This window comes from Neovison vison, chromosome 13 (genome assembly GCF_020171115.1).
Source record: "Neovison vison isolate M4711 chromosome 13, ASM_NN_V1, whole genome shotgun sequence".
Lineage (NCBI taxonomy): Eukaryota > Metazoa > Chordata > Mammalia > Carnivora > Mustelidae > Neogale > Neogale vison.
The window spans coordinates 109,435,083-109,455,138 of NC_058103.1; the positions used below are offsets into that span (position 1 = coordinate 109,435,083).

The 20,056-nt window shown below is 34.7% G+C and overlaps 1 protein-coding gene across 8 annotated transcripts in view; it reads left to right on the forward strand.

The window, feature by feature from the left end:
• Window positions 1–20,056, forward strand: part of ZNF280D (zinc finger protein 280D) — a 140,439-nt gene that overhangs the window by 82,279 nt on the left and 38,104 nt on the right. For 5 of the 8 annotated variants that reach the window (XM_044231560.1, XM_044231559.1, XM_044231558.1 and 2 more), the window contains 3 exons: window positions 5,499–5,561; window positions 11,559–11,677; window positions 11,828–11,864. In XM_044231560.1, coding sequence (XP_044087495.1) covers window positions 5,499–5,561; window positions 11,559–11,677; window positions 11,828–11,864 — 219 coding nt within the window. The other 3 variants (XM_044231561.1, XM_044231564.1, XM_044231562.1) reach the window with 3 other exon arrangements.

The window sequence follows — 20,056 nt, forward strand, 5'->3', positions numbered from 1 at the left end:
TTGCTCTTACTACTCCATGACTTTTATTTAAGAGTATTTGAAGTTGTCCTCAATCACTTGTGAAAGTCTCCTCTTCAGCTTCTATTAAACTGTTACCACTATATTTTTTCTTCGTTTTTGGCTACTCTGTTTCTTTGCCTTTTCTTCCTTTAACTCATCTTGCTTCTTTACATTTCCTTTTTTTTTTTTTTTTTGGTAACTCAACTACTGTCACTTTTACCTTTCAACTTTAAGTCTTCCAGTTTTAATCCTTAGTCTTCATGAGATCCAACTCTGTATTTCTAATTACTTTATATGTATTTTTACTTTTGACTCACTAGGTTCTAAAAAGAACACAGATGAGCCAAACATTATCATCTGTCCAGAATAACACACAACACCCACCCAAATACTCTTTCAGGGCATCATTTCTGTGATTGTGGAACACCTCCTGGAAATAGTTTACTGTCCCAGGTTTCTTAAGCCCGTGAAGTTCTCTTGATCAGTCACTGTGCATTATGGTTTTCTGAGACTCCCCTTTGTGCCGTTTGCTACTCTGCTTCACTACTATTGCAATGGTCTACACCTGTATTTCATTCTTCTAAACCAGGCCCCAGGCATCCTTTCCCCCAATATACTGCTGTGTGGAATGTTTCTTCTTTCTGTGACAAATACATGGTTGCCTGCATGGGGCTTTAATTCTGCCCTTAATTTGTAGGGGTCAAATTGGAAAATGTTTTCTGTTTTATTAAAGCAAGGGTCATTTCACCTTTCCCTCTCCCCATTTATCATAGGCTTCCCACCTGTCCTACAGAACCTTCAAATCCATTCTATTCCAGAACATTGCCAATTGGCCCACCTCCCTCCATACCCTTTTTCCAATTCCCAGCAAGCCACAACCCTGATGTTCGTTGACTTCACACACTGAGCTCCTACTCATTGTTAGCCTCTTAGGAACTGAAAGCTTCCGTTGCCATCTTAGGGTTTGTTAGGTCTCTTTTCCTTTTTATCTGCTGGTACGCTTGCCTTTTTCACTGTCTTAGGTATTGTTCATTGAATGGCCATGATTATCTCTGCCCAGTGTTGATTCATATTATAGGTTGAGTTCTGTATGTATAGGAGCTTCATTTTCTCTTAAGGATGAGTACCTTTAATCTCTATCCTATTCCATCTCTGTTCTCTTAGTTGGTCTCTTTCCCCCCCCTTTTTTTTTTTTTTGCCCCATCCCCATAAACTGACTATTCTTCCCCAGAATAAAGTTTATTGCATAACTCATTTTTTTAAAAGATTTCATTTATTTATTTGACAGACAGAGATCACAAGTAGGCAGAAAGGCAGGCAGAGAGAGAGAGGAGGAAGCAGGCTCCCCGCTTTTTTGGAGTGTCTGATCACCACAGCCACTCACAGAGATTATTTTTCACTTTGAGCTGTGTATGATTCACTTATTTTGCCTTTTATTATATTTGTTTGTGTCTCTATTATTTCCTTGAGAAGAAGGGGCTATTTGTATTTGCCATGTCACCTAGCAAATTACAAATAGCAAGTCATTATTTGTAATTTTAAAGGACTCTAAATAGAATCTTGAAAGAGGGTATTAAAAAATCTTGATGCATTGGAACCTTTTTGGAATAAGACTTGAAGAAGAGCATTATTAAACATGTAATTTTAAGTGATTTTTTAAAAGTAGAATTATTTGGATTTGGTTGTTTAAATTACTGCATCTTATTTGCTTACAGCCTTCAGGTGGCAATAGAAGTCACCTGAAAAAAATGGAAACAAATTACCACATAATATTGTTATTATTCCTCAATACAATGTATAAGAAAGGTTTTTCCTACATGTAATAGAATTAATTTGATAGACATAAATATTTAATATCTCTTTTTCTAACAGCATTTACTATTTGCTAAGTAAGAAGTATGGCAAGCTGGTGGTGAAGAATCAGACAAATCTGGATTTGAATCCAAGCTTCACCACTTATTTATTACCTCTGTGACTTTGGGCAAGTTACTTAACCTGGCTCCCAGTTCCTTTTCTTAAAAAGAAAGTCATCATGATAATTACAAAATGTACTTAAACTGCTTAACAAAATGATTTTTACTTAGGAGATATTCAAGTAATTATAGTTGTTATCATTTCTAAGTTATCATTATTGTGTATTGTGGATAAAGTACTTACCTCTAATTTTCACACTTTAGTAGGAGAGATGATATTTACCTAGCTTAAGAGAGTAAACAAATGACTATGAGAGCACAGAGAAAGTAAGAATGAGTTCTTTAAATAGGAAATAAGGGGAGGTATTCTATAAATGACATTTCACAAAGGCTTTGAAGGGTGTTTTAAAATTTTTCCAAGGAAAAAGAAAGCTGGTATAACAGTTCGTTCCTATACAATGGATAAGACAGAGCACTGAATTGATTTTTAGAAGATACGCTTGAGTTCATGATATGTTTTGTATAGATTTATTTGCATTAAAGAATAGTCATTAGAAGAACTGTTGGATTATTGTAATAGCATCATAACTGACATGCGCCTGGTGGCACAGTGGGTTGGGCCCCCACTCCCAATCCAGTTCTTCTTTCTTCTGATACTATAGTAGGCATGTCTGGTCAGGTCATTTTTGGCCTAAAATCCTTTACCTTCCTAACATTAATAGTCATGAAGTTCAGATATTCTGGAGAGTATAAGACCTTACAATATTTAATTTTTGACCACTTTTTCAGCCCCTTTAGTGCTTATTTTATCTTGCTCTTCGCTTTGCTTTGCTTGGAGTAAGGCAGTAGAGTGACCTTCTTCTTATTGTTTTTTTTAAATTAGCATATAATGTATTATTTGCTTTGGGGGTACAGGTCTGTGAATCATCAGTCTTAACACAGCTCATAGTATAGAGTGATCATCTTAACTAAAATGAACTCCTGATTGCCAGTTGGCTTCTATTCCATTTACCTGCAGTTTTCCTTCATGCAGCCACAAAACTTTATATGTATCACTATTAACATTTATCTTATGATTATTTATGAATATGTATTCATTCATTTTAAAAGCATTTATTAGGCATTTATTCTGTGCCAGCTGCTGTTGGACTTTTCCCTCTTCCCCCACTCACCCTTGGACCTTGACAGCTTGCCCTCTTTCTTTTTTGTATCTTCAACCTCTGTTATAATGTCTTAAATAGGAGGCATACCATGAACATTGTTGATGTTTGTTTCATCAAAAACAAAGTTGTTAATTGTACTGAATTAAGATTATTAAGAAAATATGGTCAAAGGGATTTTTTTCCTTCTGGTCTTACTGAGGTATAATTTATACACAATGAAATTAACCTATGTTTAGAGAATAGCTAAATGAGTTTTGATAATTATATATAGTCATATAACTAGATGGTGAATTTTTAAAACCTAAATTTTAACATGTTTTTACTGTATTTTTAAAATCATAACCTTTTTTCTCTTTTTAAAATTCATATCTATATTGTTATTTATTTTATGCAGATCTAATAGGAAGTAGGAGAATTTTTTTCCTTCTTATTTGTGAGCTATAGAACCACTTTTTCCTTACTATAATAATAATAATAAAAGGATGGAATTTGTATAGCAAATATAAGTAAAGGGGTACTATAATTTTTTTTTTATAAACTGGGTTCGGACAACTGAATTTTAAAATACCAACATTTTATTTTATTTTTTTTAAAGATTTTATTTATTTATTTGAGAGAGAGAGAGAGCATGAGAACGGGGAGGGTCAGAGGGAGAACAGACTCCCTGACGAGTAGTGAGCCCAATGGGGGACTCGATCCTGGGACTCCATGATCATGAACCTGAGCTGAAGGCAATCGCTTAACCAACTGAGCCATCCAGGCTCCCCAAAATGCCAATATTTTAATAAGTTACCAGTTGTAGGCAGAATGGAAGCCATAAAAGACCCTAAAATGTAATTTTTTTCTCTCCTCTTACCAAAAAAACCAAAATAGTCTGTCTAAAGAAAAAGAAAAAATAGCTTTTAAAAGTAACTTTTTAAATCTCATTTAAAAAATAACTTCTTTTGGTTCACATTCTTTGGGTATCAGATAAAATCTTGGATTTATTCTTCTGGAGAAACAGTTATGGGCATAAATTTTTGCATGTAATTTCAGTGTTTCCTAACTCCTGATGTTCTCTTCTTAAAAAAACCTAATTATTATTTTTGTGATGTGTCTTATATTTGTAAATTCCTTAATAGTATTTATCCCCAAATTGAAGAAATGACTGTTAGAAGTCTTCTGAGGACACTTTTCTGGGGATTATAGCTAGTCACAGTATTTATTTTCTCATACTTATGTGCTGTGTTGATGATGGTTACCTTGTGTCTGAGAGTGACCATTGACTTGGTGTTTTGGCTACTTTGAATCTATCAGTGCAAACTAGAGCTACTGCTTCTCAATCTTTGGCTTGCCCTAAGAATTACTGGAGAAACTTTTTAAAAAACATGTTCTGGTGGTCCATATGCCAGGGATTAATTCAGTTAGGTCTGTAGAGGGCACAAGACTTTGCATTTCTAAATAAGTTCCTAAGTAAGGCTGATGTTACTAGTCTGTGACTCCACTTTGAGTAATACTGTGCTAAATAAAGCTAATCCTGGGTTTCTAATACAGGAGAGCTTTCTTTACCAGATTTAAAAAGGTATATGAAAGCTATTATCATTGGCAACAAAGTTTAGTTAGAGGTTCCTTGTTTTGTGTTTAGGGGAAGTATTATTTTAGCTCAAGAGTTCTGCTTTTGTTTGTTTTTTACAGAACCTCTACTAGTAATTGGAAAGAACTCTCTAAATGTTCAGTTTTACAAGTGGTAAACAGTGGCAATTAGCTGAAGTACTATTTACTTCAAAGATCATTTGGATTTTACTCGCCTCCCCCGACTTAGGCATGTTAAGATTGGAAATGATTTTAAAAAAATGATGATTAGTGGGGCGCCTTGGTGGCTCAGTGGGTTGGGCCGCTGCCTTCAGCTCAGGTCATGATCCCGGGGTCCTGGGATCGAGCCCTGCATCGGGCTCCTTGCTCGGCGGGGAGCCTGCTTCTCCCTCTGCCTCTGCCTGCTCGTGCTCACTCGCTCTCTCTCCCTCTCTGACAAATAAATAAATAATAAATAAAATCTTTTAAAAAATGATGCTTGGTAAAGATTCATGTTATTTGTAGAAGTTTGAAAGTGTCTTCAACTCTTCCTTAACAGATGAAAAAAATTAGTTTGAGTTTTTTTTTGCGTTTTAAAGAAAATTTTTAAGTATTTCCTTTTTTATATAATGGTGAGGTACTGCTCTTATAAGAATATACTTAGAGAAATATGTTTCATTAGAAAATAAAAGGATAAAGTGGAATTTAAGATAAAACTGAATTAAACAGGGATGGCAAGCATTATTTTATTGTTTATATCATGATCTTTTACGTAAAACTAGAAACTTTAAGTACAAACTTGATAATAAAGCTATAAATTAGTAAGACTTACTGTATAATAAAATTAATAAAATCTGTTTTGTCTCTCCAGCTTTCATAGTAACCGTCCAAGTAAAAGGTTTTGTATTTTTAAGAAGCATTCAGAAGATCTCAGGTAATTAGCTGGTCTTAAATTCTTTCTATTAAAAAACTTTATAACTTAAATTGTATATATATGACATCTTTATTGAGATATAGTTCATATCCCATTTAATTCATGCTTTAAATTGTACAATGAATAGTTTTTAGTATATTTACAGAACTGTTCAGCCTAATATATGACTTATATTAATTTAGTACATTGTCATCACTCCAAAAAGAAACTCTTGTACTCAATTAACAATCATCCCCATTTCCTTCCAACTCCTCCCATCCCTAAGCAACCACTAATCTTTGTTTGTTTAGATTTATGTATTGTGTACATTTCATATAAATGGAATGATACAATATGTGATCCTTTGTGACCAGCTTCTTTCACTTAGCATATTTTCAAGATTCATCCATGTAGTAACATGTCAGTACTTCCATTTTTTATTGATGAATAATATCCCATTGTATAGATCTACCATAGTTTATCTGTTAAGGTTATTTTAACTTTGAAGCCATTATGAATGTTGCTGCTATAAGCATTTGTATGCAGGTTTTTGTCTGGACTTGTCTTTTCATTTTTCTTATGTATATACGTAAGATTAGGATTTCTGGGTTATATGGTAACTAACTCTATGTTGAGCCTTTGAGGACCTGTCAAACGGTTTGACAGAGTACCTCCACTACATTCCTACAAGCAGTGTGTGAGGGTTCCAGTTTCTTCACATCTTTGCCAACATTTGTTATTATCTATTTTGTTTTGTTTGTTTTTTAAGATTTTATTTATTTATTTGAGAGAGAGAGATAGCAAGAGTGGGGTTAGGTGCAGAGTGAGAGAGAGAGAAGCAAGACTCCCTGCTGAGCAGGGAGCCCAATTTGGGACCCAATCCCAGGACCTTTAGATCATGACCTGAGCCAGAGGCAGATGCTTAACTGACTGAACTACCCAAGCACCCCTTTCTGTTTTTGATTACAGCCATCCTGATGGGTGTGAAATGTTATCTTACTGTGGTTTGTTCTAATTTTTTAAAAACCTGATGTTGGGAAGCCCAGTTTGGAAATCTAAATGATTGCTACTGGATGTTAGAAAGTTCTATCCATTATATCCTTAGACTAGAGGTTTGATTAACCTATTTTCTCTTGCTAAATTTCACTGGCGACAAGTGGTTTCAAGATATCTTTGTGCATTTATATTGTGTAGTGAGAACAAAAATAAGGCTCTCCAACAATATTTGAATATTAAAAAGATACCTAAGATACCTAGTAAAATGACTAATACTTTTTTTTTACTTTTGAAGTATATTTCTCAAACCATTGAAATTCTTGGGGCACCTGAGTAGCTCAGTGGGTTAAGCCTCTGCCTTCAGCTCAGGTCATGATCTCATGGTCCTGGGATCAAATCCTGCATTGGGCTCTCTGCTCAGCAGGGAGCCTGCTTCCCTTTCTTTCTCTGCCTGCTGCTCTGCCTACTTGTGATTTCTGTCTGTCAAATAAATAAAATCTTAAAAAAAAAACCCTGAAATTCTTGAAATTATTAGGTAGCTTAATAATTCGTATTTTTCCTTTCTCAAATAAAGAGAAGTGAACAACTTATTTACTGTGCAGGAAGAGGTATTGATGAATATTTCTAAAGACATTGATACTTAACTTTGATTGTACCACATGCTAAACTCAGAATCCACTGAACACCATTTTAAAAATATTCATCTGAATTCTTTGGACTCTGTTGTTCATGTTGCCATTGCTACTTGAAATGTCAGTGTCTTTGCTATACCAAGCTAATATATAGAGATAAGATTACCAGTACTTGTTTTCATGCTTTGAGTTACTAGAAGAAGTGGGAAAGGGATGATGTTATGTTTCAGGACCTTTGTACGTATTAGTCCCTGTGACTAGTTTTGTTCCCCAGATTTCTGTATGTCTTCCTTTATCTACATTGGGCTGCTACTCTGATCAGAGTGACCCTTTCCTTGACCACTTGATTTTTACTTTGTTTCTTCTCCCCTGTGCTTCACCCCAACACTTCCTGTCTCCTTTTTATTCTGCATTTTTATCCAGGTCATCTTTCATCATCTGACATACTGTATACTTTACCTTTTAAATTTTTCTGTGTCCTCTCACTAGAATATACATGTAGTTTGGATTTTTGTCTTTTCCAGGCATTGACTAGTGCCTGGCACGTGGTAGGCACTCAGGAAATATTCAGTGAATAAGTTAATGTATATGTTGAAAATGACTTATATGAATTTAGGTCCCATCTATGATATAGCTCATAGGGATCTGTAGCTCACAGGGAGAGAAAATTTTGATTTAGTTTTTAAAAATATTAGTATAAATTTTAAGACATTTACTGAATTCAAGGAAATGGGTTAAGATTATATTAGATGTTGCCTTTACTGAAAATTTTTATAAGAATAAAAAGGGTTGGGGTGCCTGGGTGACTTGGTGGGTTAGGCCTCTGCCTTCGGCTCAGGTCATGATTTTGGGGTCCTGGGATCAAGCCCCATGTTGGGCTCTCTGCTCAGCGGGGAGCCTGCTTCCCCCTCTCTCTCTGCCTGCTGCTCTGCCTACTTGTGAATAGAATAAAAAGGTTTTTTTCAGAAGATGAGATTTTGGTTTGATTTTTACCTTACTGTTATCAAGCTCAGTTATGTTTGTTTTTTAAACGAATTATATGATTTTAAAGATCTGGAATACTTCTCTTCTACTGGAATAGGTCTAAAATAAAAAAACTGGTCAATTTCTATGAATGGACATAGCATACTTAAAATTATAGAACAATAATTTTTGTGATTACTCTTGTTTGAATGGAATATTCATTCTTTGGCTATTTTATTACACATCTGTCAGGTACACAATATAGCAGGTCTTATGAAGATGAGAGTGATGAATAAGTCTTGAAACCAACCTTCAGAGAATGTATAGTTTATTGGGTGGGAAATAAGGGGTGAATGTATAAAACTATAATAAAGCAAGGACAACTTTTAGTAAGTGCAAAAGGGAAGAGAGATAAGTTGGAATGATTTGCATAGCTGTTAGGTATACTTGGTTTTAAAGAATGAACATTATTTAAACTGATAAAAGACGCACAGAGTCATTTGAGTTAAAAGTAATAGCATGAATAAAGGTGCAGAAATGAAAAAGTAGAAGGCATACGGAGGGAATGGCTAGTAGTAAATGGAGGAGCACGAAGTTCAGATAATAGTAATAAGATTGAAGTCTGGAGGTATAGTTTTAAGCTTAGAGCTAGATTGCGAAAGTGTTGAAAATATAGTTAAGTAGTTTGGACTTAATTTGCAGAGCATTAGAGAACCTTTGATATCATATATAGAATGAGGTGATCGTGAAGGAAGTTTCAGTAGTAGGGTGAGTTATAGATACATGAATCCTATAGATTAGAACTATTGTGGTAGTTATGAACAATTTAGTTAGGACCTAAGTTAAAAAGATGAGGCAGTATTATATCATCTTTAAGAAGATAGGGTCTAGAATCAAAGTGCTCAATTTCAAACCAAGTCCTGACCTTTACCAGCTCTGTGTCCTTGGTAGTTTACTAAGCTAACTTCATAAAAAGGTGATAAATTGCAGCAACTACCTTTTTGGGTCATTACAGTATTTATTTATTTATTTAAGATTTAGCTATTTATTTGAGAGAGAGAGAGAATATATGAGCAGGGGGAGGGGCAGAGGGAGAAAATCCCCCAAGCAGACTCCCGGCTGAGCACAGAACCCCATGCAGGGCTCCATCCCACAACCTGGGAGATCATGACCTGAGCCAAAACCAAGAGCTGGACACTGAACCAGCTGAGCCACCCAGATGTTCAAAATATTTAGATAAGATGATGCATCTACAATTCTTAGACTGGTACAACGTAAGTAATAAATATTATCAAATGCTTGCCATATTGATTATTTTAAGGAAGAAGAGACGGATAATTATAGTTTGAGCTTTACTATCATAAGAAAGACCAGCTAGGAGTAGGTGATTTGGGGAGGAAGGACATGATTTTAGTTTAATGTAGGTCAGTTTTGTTGTGCTAATGTGGCATCTAAGTGTAGATACGCAGCACACCTAAACTAGAGCTGCAGGGGAGAAGTCAATCTAAGGTATGTTACTCGCTTGTTTGTGTATTGCCAAAACTTTAAAATTTTAAAGCATGTTACGAACTTCAAAACCTATTTGTGCTCTGTTAATAAGTTGACAGTAACAATGATCACATTACATGGTCTATTTTTTTTTTCACCTAAGCAAAAATAACTTATAAGCAGGATTCTAAAGAATCTCATGGACCCCTAAGAGGAGGAGGTGCAACCAGAACAAATAAGGGAAATAGGATCATTTAGTAACATGGCTTCTCTCTAGTCTGACCTGCTGAGGCAGGATAATCTTGTCTTTATTATTTTCTCTGGACTTGGGTTCTGCTTTCCTTTTTTAGTGCGGACCAGCTTTCTCTATTGATCACTTGAACATTCTAGTCCCAGTCTCGCACATCTTTCCAGATCAAGAAATTTGCAATTTTACAAATCCTTGTTTAGTGAAGGCATGAGTTAGGCACTCCATCCCTGGTGCAAGTAACTATGACTAGTGAAATAGTAATTTAGCTACTACTTACCATTGAGACTACTTTTGATTTCTGCAGGAGCAGTTTGTTAACAGAGAAGATTATATAATTCGTTATTAAAATTAAGCTTTTAGATTTCACTTTAAAAATATTCCGTTTAGATGTCTAGTACATTTTAATAGTTGCTTTCAAGAGGACTTTTAATTATGTTTGATAAAGTTCATTTAAGTTAACTAGACAAAATTTTTTAAACAATAATATTTGCAATTCAAGTTCCTTAAACAGCTTAACATCATTTATACATTTAATATATTTGATTTTCTTTTAAACAACATTTCAGATGCTTGACTCACAAGAGCCAAAGTACTTAGTCTAGTAAATATAATAAACATATAGTGGTTTTCTAAGTTCTCTGAAACATTTCCATATTTTTGCAGGGTTAATAATATTTTTAAATACCTTTCAACAACAAATCTAAAGTTTAAACACAATTTACATTAGAATCTGAAGGCCATTGTTACATCCTATATGTCAGTTGTGTTAAATATTTCAAATAGCAAGTGCTACAGAGTCTGACCCAATGAGTATAAAAACTATTCCTGAATTCAACAAAAGTATCAGTGGCTTTGGGAATTGTTTCCAAACATTTTTTAAAATTTATAATCACTAGAGATTTCATTTAGGAACTATAGCATTCAGTGAAGTTATGTTAAGAAACAAGGAATTTAGGCCCCAGCAAGTGGACCGGTTCGCCATGCTGGTATGCTGAGGACCAGGCTTTGGACTTCAGTAGTGAATTAACTACTTTAGTAATTACTAAAATAACTGCTTTCATTAATTCAGTGTTAAATGAGAATAATGAGAATAATTAAACTAAAAATATATGGGAATACCTTTAAAACATGGTATACAATTAATGGTAGCTACAACATCATCATTAACATTTCTCTTCTAATTTTTTCATTACCTAAATAAAATACTAGACTGTACGTTCTGTTAGAGCACAGACTGGTTTTTTTTGGGTCACCATTATAACCACAATGTAATATACAGTACAATATATATAAAGGCAGCCTCAGTAAATATATATTGAGTGAATTAATACTGTATCCTTGCTCTACAGATGAACAGAGGCGCAGATAGATTGTGACTTGTTGAAATGACACAAGTTGTTAGTGAGGCCAGGTCTGGGCTATAGATCTCCTGTCACCTAGTTTTTAGCATGAGTGGTAAAAGTTTATAAAACAAAAATACTTTCTGTAAATAAATGGTAGCATAATTTGAATATGGCTATTCCATTTTCTAGAGAAAAATTTCAGTTATATCAAGTTTTATAACAAAAATGAGAATGACAGTTATGACATAAAAACCAAATTATAGAAAAATAATCATTGAACTTGTATATGGATTTTTATAAAAGATAAAAACATTTTCTTTTATACTATTTGCTTTTTTTTTTATAGGGGCATTACTCTAGTGTGCCTTAATTGTGATTTCATTGCTGATGTTTCTGGCTTAGATATTATGGCCACACACTTAAGTCAACATGAAACTCATACTTGTCAAGTTGTGTTAGAGAAAGGTATGTATATATAATTGTATTGCTCTGGATTTTTTATATTTATTCCAGTATTTTTGGTCAGCCACAATATGAGCTCTTTACTAAATCGTTATTCTCACTCACCATATTTCATGTGCTCTTTTAAATATAAAACTTTTCTTCTAATTTCAGTTTCTGTTTGTATCCCAACTTCTGAACATCTTTCTGAGTAAGTTTAATTTTTAATTCAGTGCATTTTACTTTGGTGGATTTTAGCACTATTGCATTTTAAAATGTATCATTAAAAGAAATGAAAAATATTAAAGTATTTTGTTTGTTTTTTTTTTTTAAAGCTGCTTGTTGAAATAGGTTCCTGCTCTTTGGAGCTCGTGACCTGGTGCAAGACAAGTTGGAATTTCCTAAGTTCAAAGTTCTGAGATGTTTTCTTACACAAAGGCAGTTAAGCAGCCAAGTTCATGACACTAGCTCTCATTATTCAGCAAATTTCAGCTTCAAATGGGACTAGATTCTTATTCCACCTTATCTTTGTGTCAGGTTGACATATCTTAACATATTTTTTTTTATGGTTTTTTTGTTGTTTTTTTTTTTTATCCCCCCAGTTGGCTCTCTCCAAAAATAACTTTTGTTGCTATGGTCATTTCTTACTTTGCTTAAAATAATTTGTGTTTTTCTCTGCTGTACTTGCCTTCAGAATAATACATTCCAAATGATATGGCTGTTTGTCTAATTGTTTGTTTTGTCTGCTTTCTTAATTTCTTATAAGTCTTAAGTTTTTAGGCCAGATGATTGTCTTTTTCCTCATCCGTTGTCTGTCATTGTGCTATTTTTCTTATTTTTCAGATGCAGAGGCAGCCCAGAGATTTCAAAAAATGTCCAGGGTACACCTGGACAGTGTCCCCCTTCGACGGACACAACTGATGCCTGTTCTCTCTTTTCAAGGAATGTGAATAATTTGACTGTGGGACCTGCTCTAGGTTGTGGTCTCAAGAAATCAGATTTTGGGGAGACTCCCTTCCTTCATGGCTGGCCTCCCGTCAGGCTGATGATGATTTAACCAGAGATGGTTTCAAGCCCCACCAGATTGAGCACAACATCCCACTGGGGGCTTTGGCCCTTGATCTTAAGCTTGTGGGTCACTTGTGGCCAAGAAAACCCAATCAGATCATTGCTTCAACATCCAAGTTGAAGTGTATTCATTTTGGCTGCTGCCTTTTAATCTTCATCTAGCATGAATGCAGTCCAAGAAATACAAAAGCTCTCTGGTTGTTAGGAAACCATGGTTATTTTCATGTCCTTGGAACAACAGGTCTCTAAAATTATGTTCCAAATTGCAGTTATTTTTCTATCATTTAAAATATATTGCCCAGTACTAACCTTCTAGTTTTTTAGGAATACCAATTCTCAGATTTTTGAATTTTAAAAAATTTAATTTTGGTAACTTGGTTTTATGTTCTCCAAATTTACTGATGTCTATTTTATGATGTCTATTTTTATATTCTTTTCTTTAAAACTGTTGTTTAGTGTTTGCTTTGTTTTGTTAAGAACTCCAAGAAATTCTTTGGGATACTCTACAGATTCCCTTATAGCTGCCTATTTATAGTTTTTTATTTTGGCTCTTGTTCAGACCATTCAACATTATTATAGCCTCTGTCTTACTTTGGGATTATTATTATCAATATTAATAATTGTGGATTTTAAAGTGTAAATAATTGGCAAAACCTCTTCTTGCAGACCTTAAAGCAAGTTTTGAAGTCACATATTTGTACATCTGATACATAATAGCCACTTAATAATTAATGTAGTCTCTTGGGGTAAAGGTAACATTAGAAATTATGGGGGCCAATAATGTAGTTGTGGTATATATATATAGATAGAGATATATATATATACACATACATATGTGTGTGTATATATATCCTCATATGTATATTTTAAGAATTTGACATTTGTTTTAGTTACATTAAATATAGATCTACTAAATAATTTTGATGCTATTAATTTCTATTAATAAAAAATTGTATTGTTTAAGTGCCTCAGGAATTATTTACTTGTAAAGAATTCATACAAAAGCTATAGGTTTATCATATAAGTAGAAGGATTGCTTTAATTATTTTCTGGAGGCCTTATTATTATTTGGCCTACAAACTGAAAGCTGTATCTACTTAATACACCTTATATTTTTTCCTCCAGAACAATTGAAAGGTCACTATACTATACCAATTTCTTGAATCTTAAAGACAAGCAAAATACCTTTTGTGATCTTACCTGCTGTGAGGACAGGCAGGCTCTGAAAGTATGACTCAGTTATGTTTTTTACTCTAAAATCAGAACTTCTTTAATTTTACTTTGAAAGAAATTTAAAGCCAATTTTGATGACTACATATTATGTAATGTGTTCCTTGCAAATAATAATCAAAAAAAGCTGAATCCACTAGTCTTAAATTTCCCAACTAATTATTACTGTAAATGAATGGTTTTCCAAAAGCTCCCAAAGTGACTTGTTTCTTAATAAGTGGACCTGGTGATATACTAATCTTTATTTCCTTATCTCTAGGATGTTTTGTCATTCACCCTCTTTCTACCCAATTTTAAAGAATATTTTAAAATTTTGCCCAGAAGCAACAACTTCCTTCCATTTGTAACAGAAGTTTCTTTTTCATTTATAAATCCTTGCTCAAAAATACGATAAACTACATTCTTATTGAACTCCTACAGTGTAGGAGTATTGGTTTGTGTTCTTTCCTAGGACTCTATTTTATAGTATTATCAAGTTCATTTTCTTAAATTTTAAACTCTTAAAAGTTCTATCACATATAACTTCCTTATTAAGAAGTTGGTATAAATAAAACATTTAAGGCAGTTGGTACAAAATTTGCTTGCAAGAGGTAGTTGGTTGAATTTTAATTTGGTGCTGATGATGAGTTTAGTTTGGGTCTGATCCCTCCTTTTTTTTTTTTTTTTTTTTTTGAGATTTTATTTATTTATATGAGAGAGAGAGCAAGTAAGAGAGAGCATGAGCAGGTAGAAGGTCAGAAGGAGAAGTAGACTGCCTGCGGAGCTTGGAGCCTAATGGGGGACTAGATCCCAGAACTCTGGGATCACGACCTGAGCTGAAGGCCATCCCTTAACCCACTAAGCCACCCAGGTGCCTGGGTCTGATCCCTCCTTACCATCAAGTTTATTTACCTGATCAGAAATTGTCATTTCATGCATGTGTGTCTTTGGTTACTGCCAAATAAAAAGTGAAGTTGGTTTTATTTGAATCCATTACCATTCTTAGAAAAAATGACTCCTAAACTATAGAGACTTAGGATTCTTGCCGTGTTTTTGTCATATTTTGGTAAAACACCATGTTGCTTCAGGCCTCATTTATTTATTCAGTGATTTCTTGAACAGCTACTTTGTGCCTAGCACCATTGTAGGTGCTAGAAAAATGGACTGAAATCTCTCCTCCTTGATCTCATGTTTTATTTAGTGCTGAAAGACAGACAACAAAAAGTAAATAAAACACGCAGTTTGTTAGATTGTGGTCACAACTGTAGAGGAAAATAAAGTAGGGAAGGGGGATAAGGAGTACAGGCTGAGATTAGGGATGCTTCCATTTAAAACATGGTAGTCAGAGAAGGCCTCACTGAGACATGATATCTGAGTAAAGACCTGAAGAACTGCAAGGAAACTAGGTTAGCCACAAATGAGTGAGCAAGAGAGAATAGTAGGAGATGGGGGCTGTGAGGTGATGTGGGCCATGTATGAATTTGGCTTTTACTCTGATACAAGAAGCCATTCATTAGAGGATTTTTCAGTAGTGAGTCTTATATACCTCAGTAAAAACTATAGTCAACAAAAAACCATAAATAGAGAAGAGTGCTTATATTACTTTAGTCCCTGTCTTGAAAATGAACTATAGAAGACCAAGGGCAAAATCAGGGAGATTAGTTGGGAGGCTATTGTAATACTCTGGCGGGAGATGGCAGGGGATTGATTAGGCTAGGCAGCTAGCAGTGTGGATGATAGAGGTTTGATTTTTTATATGTTTTGAATTTGTTGATAGTGTGAATGTGAAATAAGATAAAATGTTGAGAGTGACATCATAGTTATTAATCTAAGCAAGTGGGAAAATGGTATTGATATTAATTGAGTTGGGGAAGACTAGGAAGAATAAATTTGGAAGGGAAGATGAAGACTTTGGCTTGGGGCATGTTTCAGTTTGAGAGGCCTGTTAGACATCCAAATGGAGATGCCATAGTCATTCATTTTTATGAACTTAGGGGAATGTTCTAGGCTATAAATATCACGAAACATTTTTAACTGTTATGGGAATGAATACAAGTAAAACCAGAGAAATGTGAATAAAATCGGTATATCACTGTCAATATCTTGGTTATGATTTTGCACTATAATTTTGTAAGATGTTATCATAAACTGGACAGACGGTGCATGGAGTCTCTATGTTGTTTCTTACAACTACATGGAATATTAAATTTTCCCAAAACAAATGTTAAATTAAAAAAAAGTTGTGGGACTGTATGAGATTACCAAGGGACATAGTAGAACTAGAGAGAAGGTAAGGTCCACAGATTGAACTCTGGGGAATATGACAAGAGGGTTAGGGAGATGAAAAGTTATTGGCAGAGGAAACTAAGCAGGAGTGGCCAGTGATGTAAAGGGAAAACCGGAGGAGTGATGGTGTCTTTTTTGTAAAATATGAGTGCAGACATGTTGTAGAGTTCTGGGATTCTTTATTCAATATTGGTTATACATATGTTTTTAAATTTGTTCTTAGGAGATCAGTACAGAATGCCACATATCTGTATCTCTGGTAGCAGAAACTTTTGGCCTTAAAAAAACTAAATGTCCACGTTACTCCTCAGCACTTCTAACTTCCTACAGATACTCTCATAAAAGTAATTCTCTAATTCTCTTACATTTTTACAAAAGAAAGGAACTAGGTCATTGTTTCCCAAATGCTGAATTGTGGAACTAGTGTGTCTGTAATTTTTAAACTATCTGAGGGGAAAGGTTTCCATGATCAAATAAATTTAGGAAATGCAAGTTAAAATTAAATAAAGTCTTTAATATAGGATTTTTCCTACAAGATGTGGCCTGTGATTATCAACAAGAATATTTATTTGACCCTGGAATGTTTTTTCCTTCAATACTTATTAACTTTCTGACATTAATTTCCATCAGTTAGTACGTAGAATGCTGATCTAGGGGAATCATTCTTCGGATTCTCCAAATTGGGGAATAAAAAGTAATTGTGTAAGGTGTTAACTAAGATGGACTCCTAGACTTTTCTTTCATGTTTATGAATCTTCGTAAGGTAGAGTTTATAACTGGATGCTAACAATGTACATATATTTTTAGAAATTACAGAAAATGATTTCTGCTATTTATAAAATCTGAGAAATATATAACAAGGAGAAACCAGTTATTAGCATATTCTGCCTCTGAATATAGCAGCAAGGGTTTTTTGTGGTTTTTTGTTTATTTGTTTTTGGAGGGTAGGGTTACCTTTCTTGATTTCACACTAAGATGTTTAAGACTCTCATATTTATTTATAGCTTCTTTTTGTTACTCCTTATGCCTACTTCATCTGTAAACCCACTTATTTACTTGAGACTATTGCTTTTTCCTGTCTTTTATTATCTGTTAAGGAGTTTCTTACATTGTAAAGTTTTCTTTCTTGCTTAGACAGTGTCAGGAGATCTTCCTTGATACGAAGATGAGAGTTTTTGCTCTTGTTTCTTTATTGATTTTCTGCTTTGATGATCTGTCTATTTCTGAGAGAGGCGTGTTAAGATCTCCAACGATTAGTGTATTCATATCAATACGACTCTTTATCTTGATTAACAGTTTTCTTATGTAATTGGCTGCTCCCATATTGGGGGCATAGATATTTACAATTGTTAGATCATCTTGGTGGCTAGTCCCTTTAAGAATGATGTAGTGTCCTTCTGGATCTCTGACTACAGTCTTTAGTTTAAAATCTAATTTGTCTGATATGAGAATCGCTACCCCAGCCTTTTTTTGAGGCCCATTGGCATGAAAGATGCTTCTCCATCCCTTCACTTTCAGTCTGGGTGTATCTTTAGGTTCAAAATGGGTCTCTTGTAGACAACATATGGATGGGTCCTGTCGTTTTATCCAATCTGCAACCCTGTGCCATAACTGTTGATAATAACTTCTGATGATTGTTTCTACTTCCTTGGTGTTCATTGTGATCTCTCCCTTTTCATTCATAATTTTATGTATTTGAGCTTTCTCTCTTTTCTTTTGGATTAATGTCGCCAATGGTTTATCGATCTTATTGATTCTTTTAAAAAATCAGCTTCTAGTTTCATTGATACGTTCTACTGTATCTCTGGTTTCTACCTCATCGATCTCAGCTCTCATCTTGATTATTTCCCTTCTTATGTGTGGAGTTGGTTTGATTTGTTATTGATTCTCCAGTTCTTTAAGGTGTAGAGACAGCTGCTGTGTTCTGGATTTTTCAGTCTTTTTTTGAGGGAGGCTTGGATGGCTATGTATTTCCCCCTTAGGACCGCCTTTGCTGTATCCCATAGGTTTTGGATCGAAGTGTCTTCATTGTCATTGGTTTCCATGAATTGTTTCAGTTCTTCCTTGATCTCCTGGTTGATCCAAGCATTCTTAAGCAAGGTGGTCTTTAGCTTCCAGGTGTTTGAGTTCCTTCGGAACTTTTCCTTGTGATTGAGCTCCAGTTTCAAAGCATTGTGATCTGAGAATGTGCAGGGAATAATCTCAGTCTTTTGGTATTGGTTGAGTCCTGATTTGTGACCCAGTATGTGGTCTCTTCTGGAGAAAGTTCCGTGTGCACTTGAGAAGAATGAGTATTCTGTTGTTTTAGGGTGGAATGTTCTGTATATATCTATAAGGTCCATCTGGTCCAATTTGTCATTCAATGCTCTTATTTCTTTATTGATTCGAAGATGAGAGTTTTTATACCCAGCTCTTCATTAAACCCTCTCAGACTGCTAAAGGGACAGTGGTTGAACAGCACAGGCTCTGCAGTTGAATGCTTAGTGTGGCGTTCCTATCCTGCTGTTTATTAGGGTATGTGTGAGTTTGGGTAGATTACCAGACATTTGTGCCCATTCATCATTTGTAAAACACAAATAACAGTACTTGCTCATAAAGCGTTGAGGGAATTAAATGAATTAGTATATGCGTAATGTACTTAGAAAGTAGTTGGCACATAGGAAGTGCTCTACACGTGTAAAGTTATCATTTTTACTACTGTTATATTACTACTGTTCATGATTTGATTTCTGCCTGTATTTTATTCATCTTAAAATAACTTCAGTTTTCAATTGGAGCTTCCCATACCATTTCACAGATCACTTTTTTTTTCTCTCTCTCTTTTTTTAAATTGACATATAATGTATTATTAGCCCCAGGGGTACAGGTCTGTGAATCGCTAGGTTTACACACTTCACAGCACTCACCATAGCACATACCCTCCCCAATGTCTATAATCCAACCACCCTCTCCCTACCCACCTACCCTTGGCAGCCCTCAGTTTGTTTTGTGAGATTAAGTGTCTCTTGTGGTTACAGAGATCACTTTTGTTAACTTTCTTTTTCTAACCCTGTGTGTGTGTGTGTGTGTGTGTGTGTTTGGAGTTATATTTTTTTAGAGGGTTTTAATCAACCTTTATAGGAGCATAATATATGCATTTTTAAAAAGATTCTATTTTTTTATTGTTATTTTTTTATAAACATACAATGTATTTTTATCCCCAAGGGTACAGGTCTGTGAATCACCAGGTTTACACACTTCACAGCACTCACCATAGCACATACCCTCCCCAGTGTCCATAACCCCACCCCCTTCTCCCAAACCCCCTCCCCCCAGCAACCCTCAGTTTGTTTTGTGAGATTAAGAGTCACTTATGGAAAAAAAAAAAAAAAGTCACTTATGGTTTGTCTCCCTCCCAATCCCATCTTGTTTCATTCATTCTTCTCCTACTCCCTTAACCCCCCATGTTGCATCTCCACTTCCTCATATCAGGGAGATCATATGATAGTTGTCTTTCTCCGATTGACTTATTTCGCTAAGCATGATACCCTCTAGTTCCATCCATGTCGTTGCAAATGGCAAGATTTCATTTCTTTTGATGGCTGCATAGTATTCCATTGTGTATATATACCACATCTTCTTTATCCATTCATCTGTTGATGGACATCTAGGTTCTTTCCATAGTTTGGCTATTGTAGACATTGCTGCTATAAACATTCGGGTGCACGTGCCCCTTCGGATCACTGGAGTTACTATTGAAGCAAACATTAGTCATACCATAGACTTTTTTATTATCTAAAGCTCTCCAAACTTCTACTGTTAGAGAATGTCTATGAATGCTCCTGTGTTCATTTTAGTCAT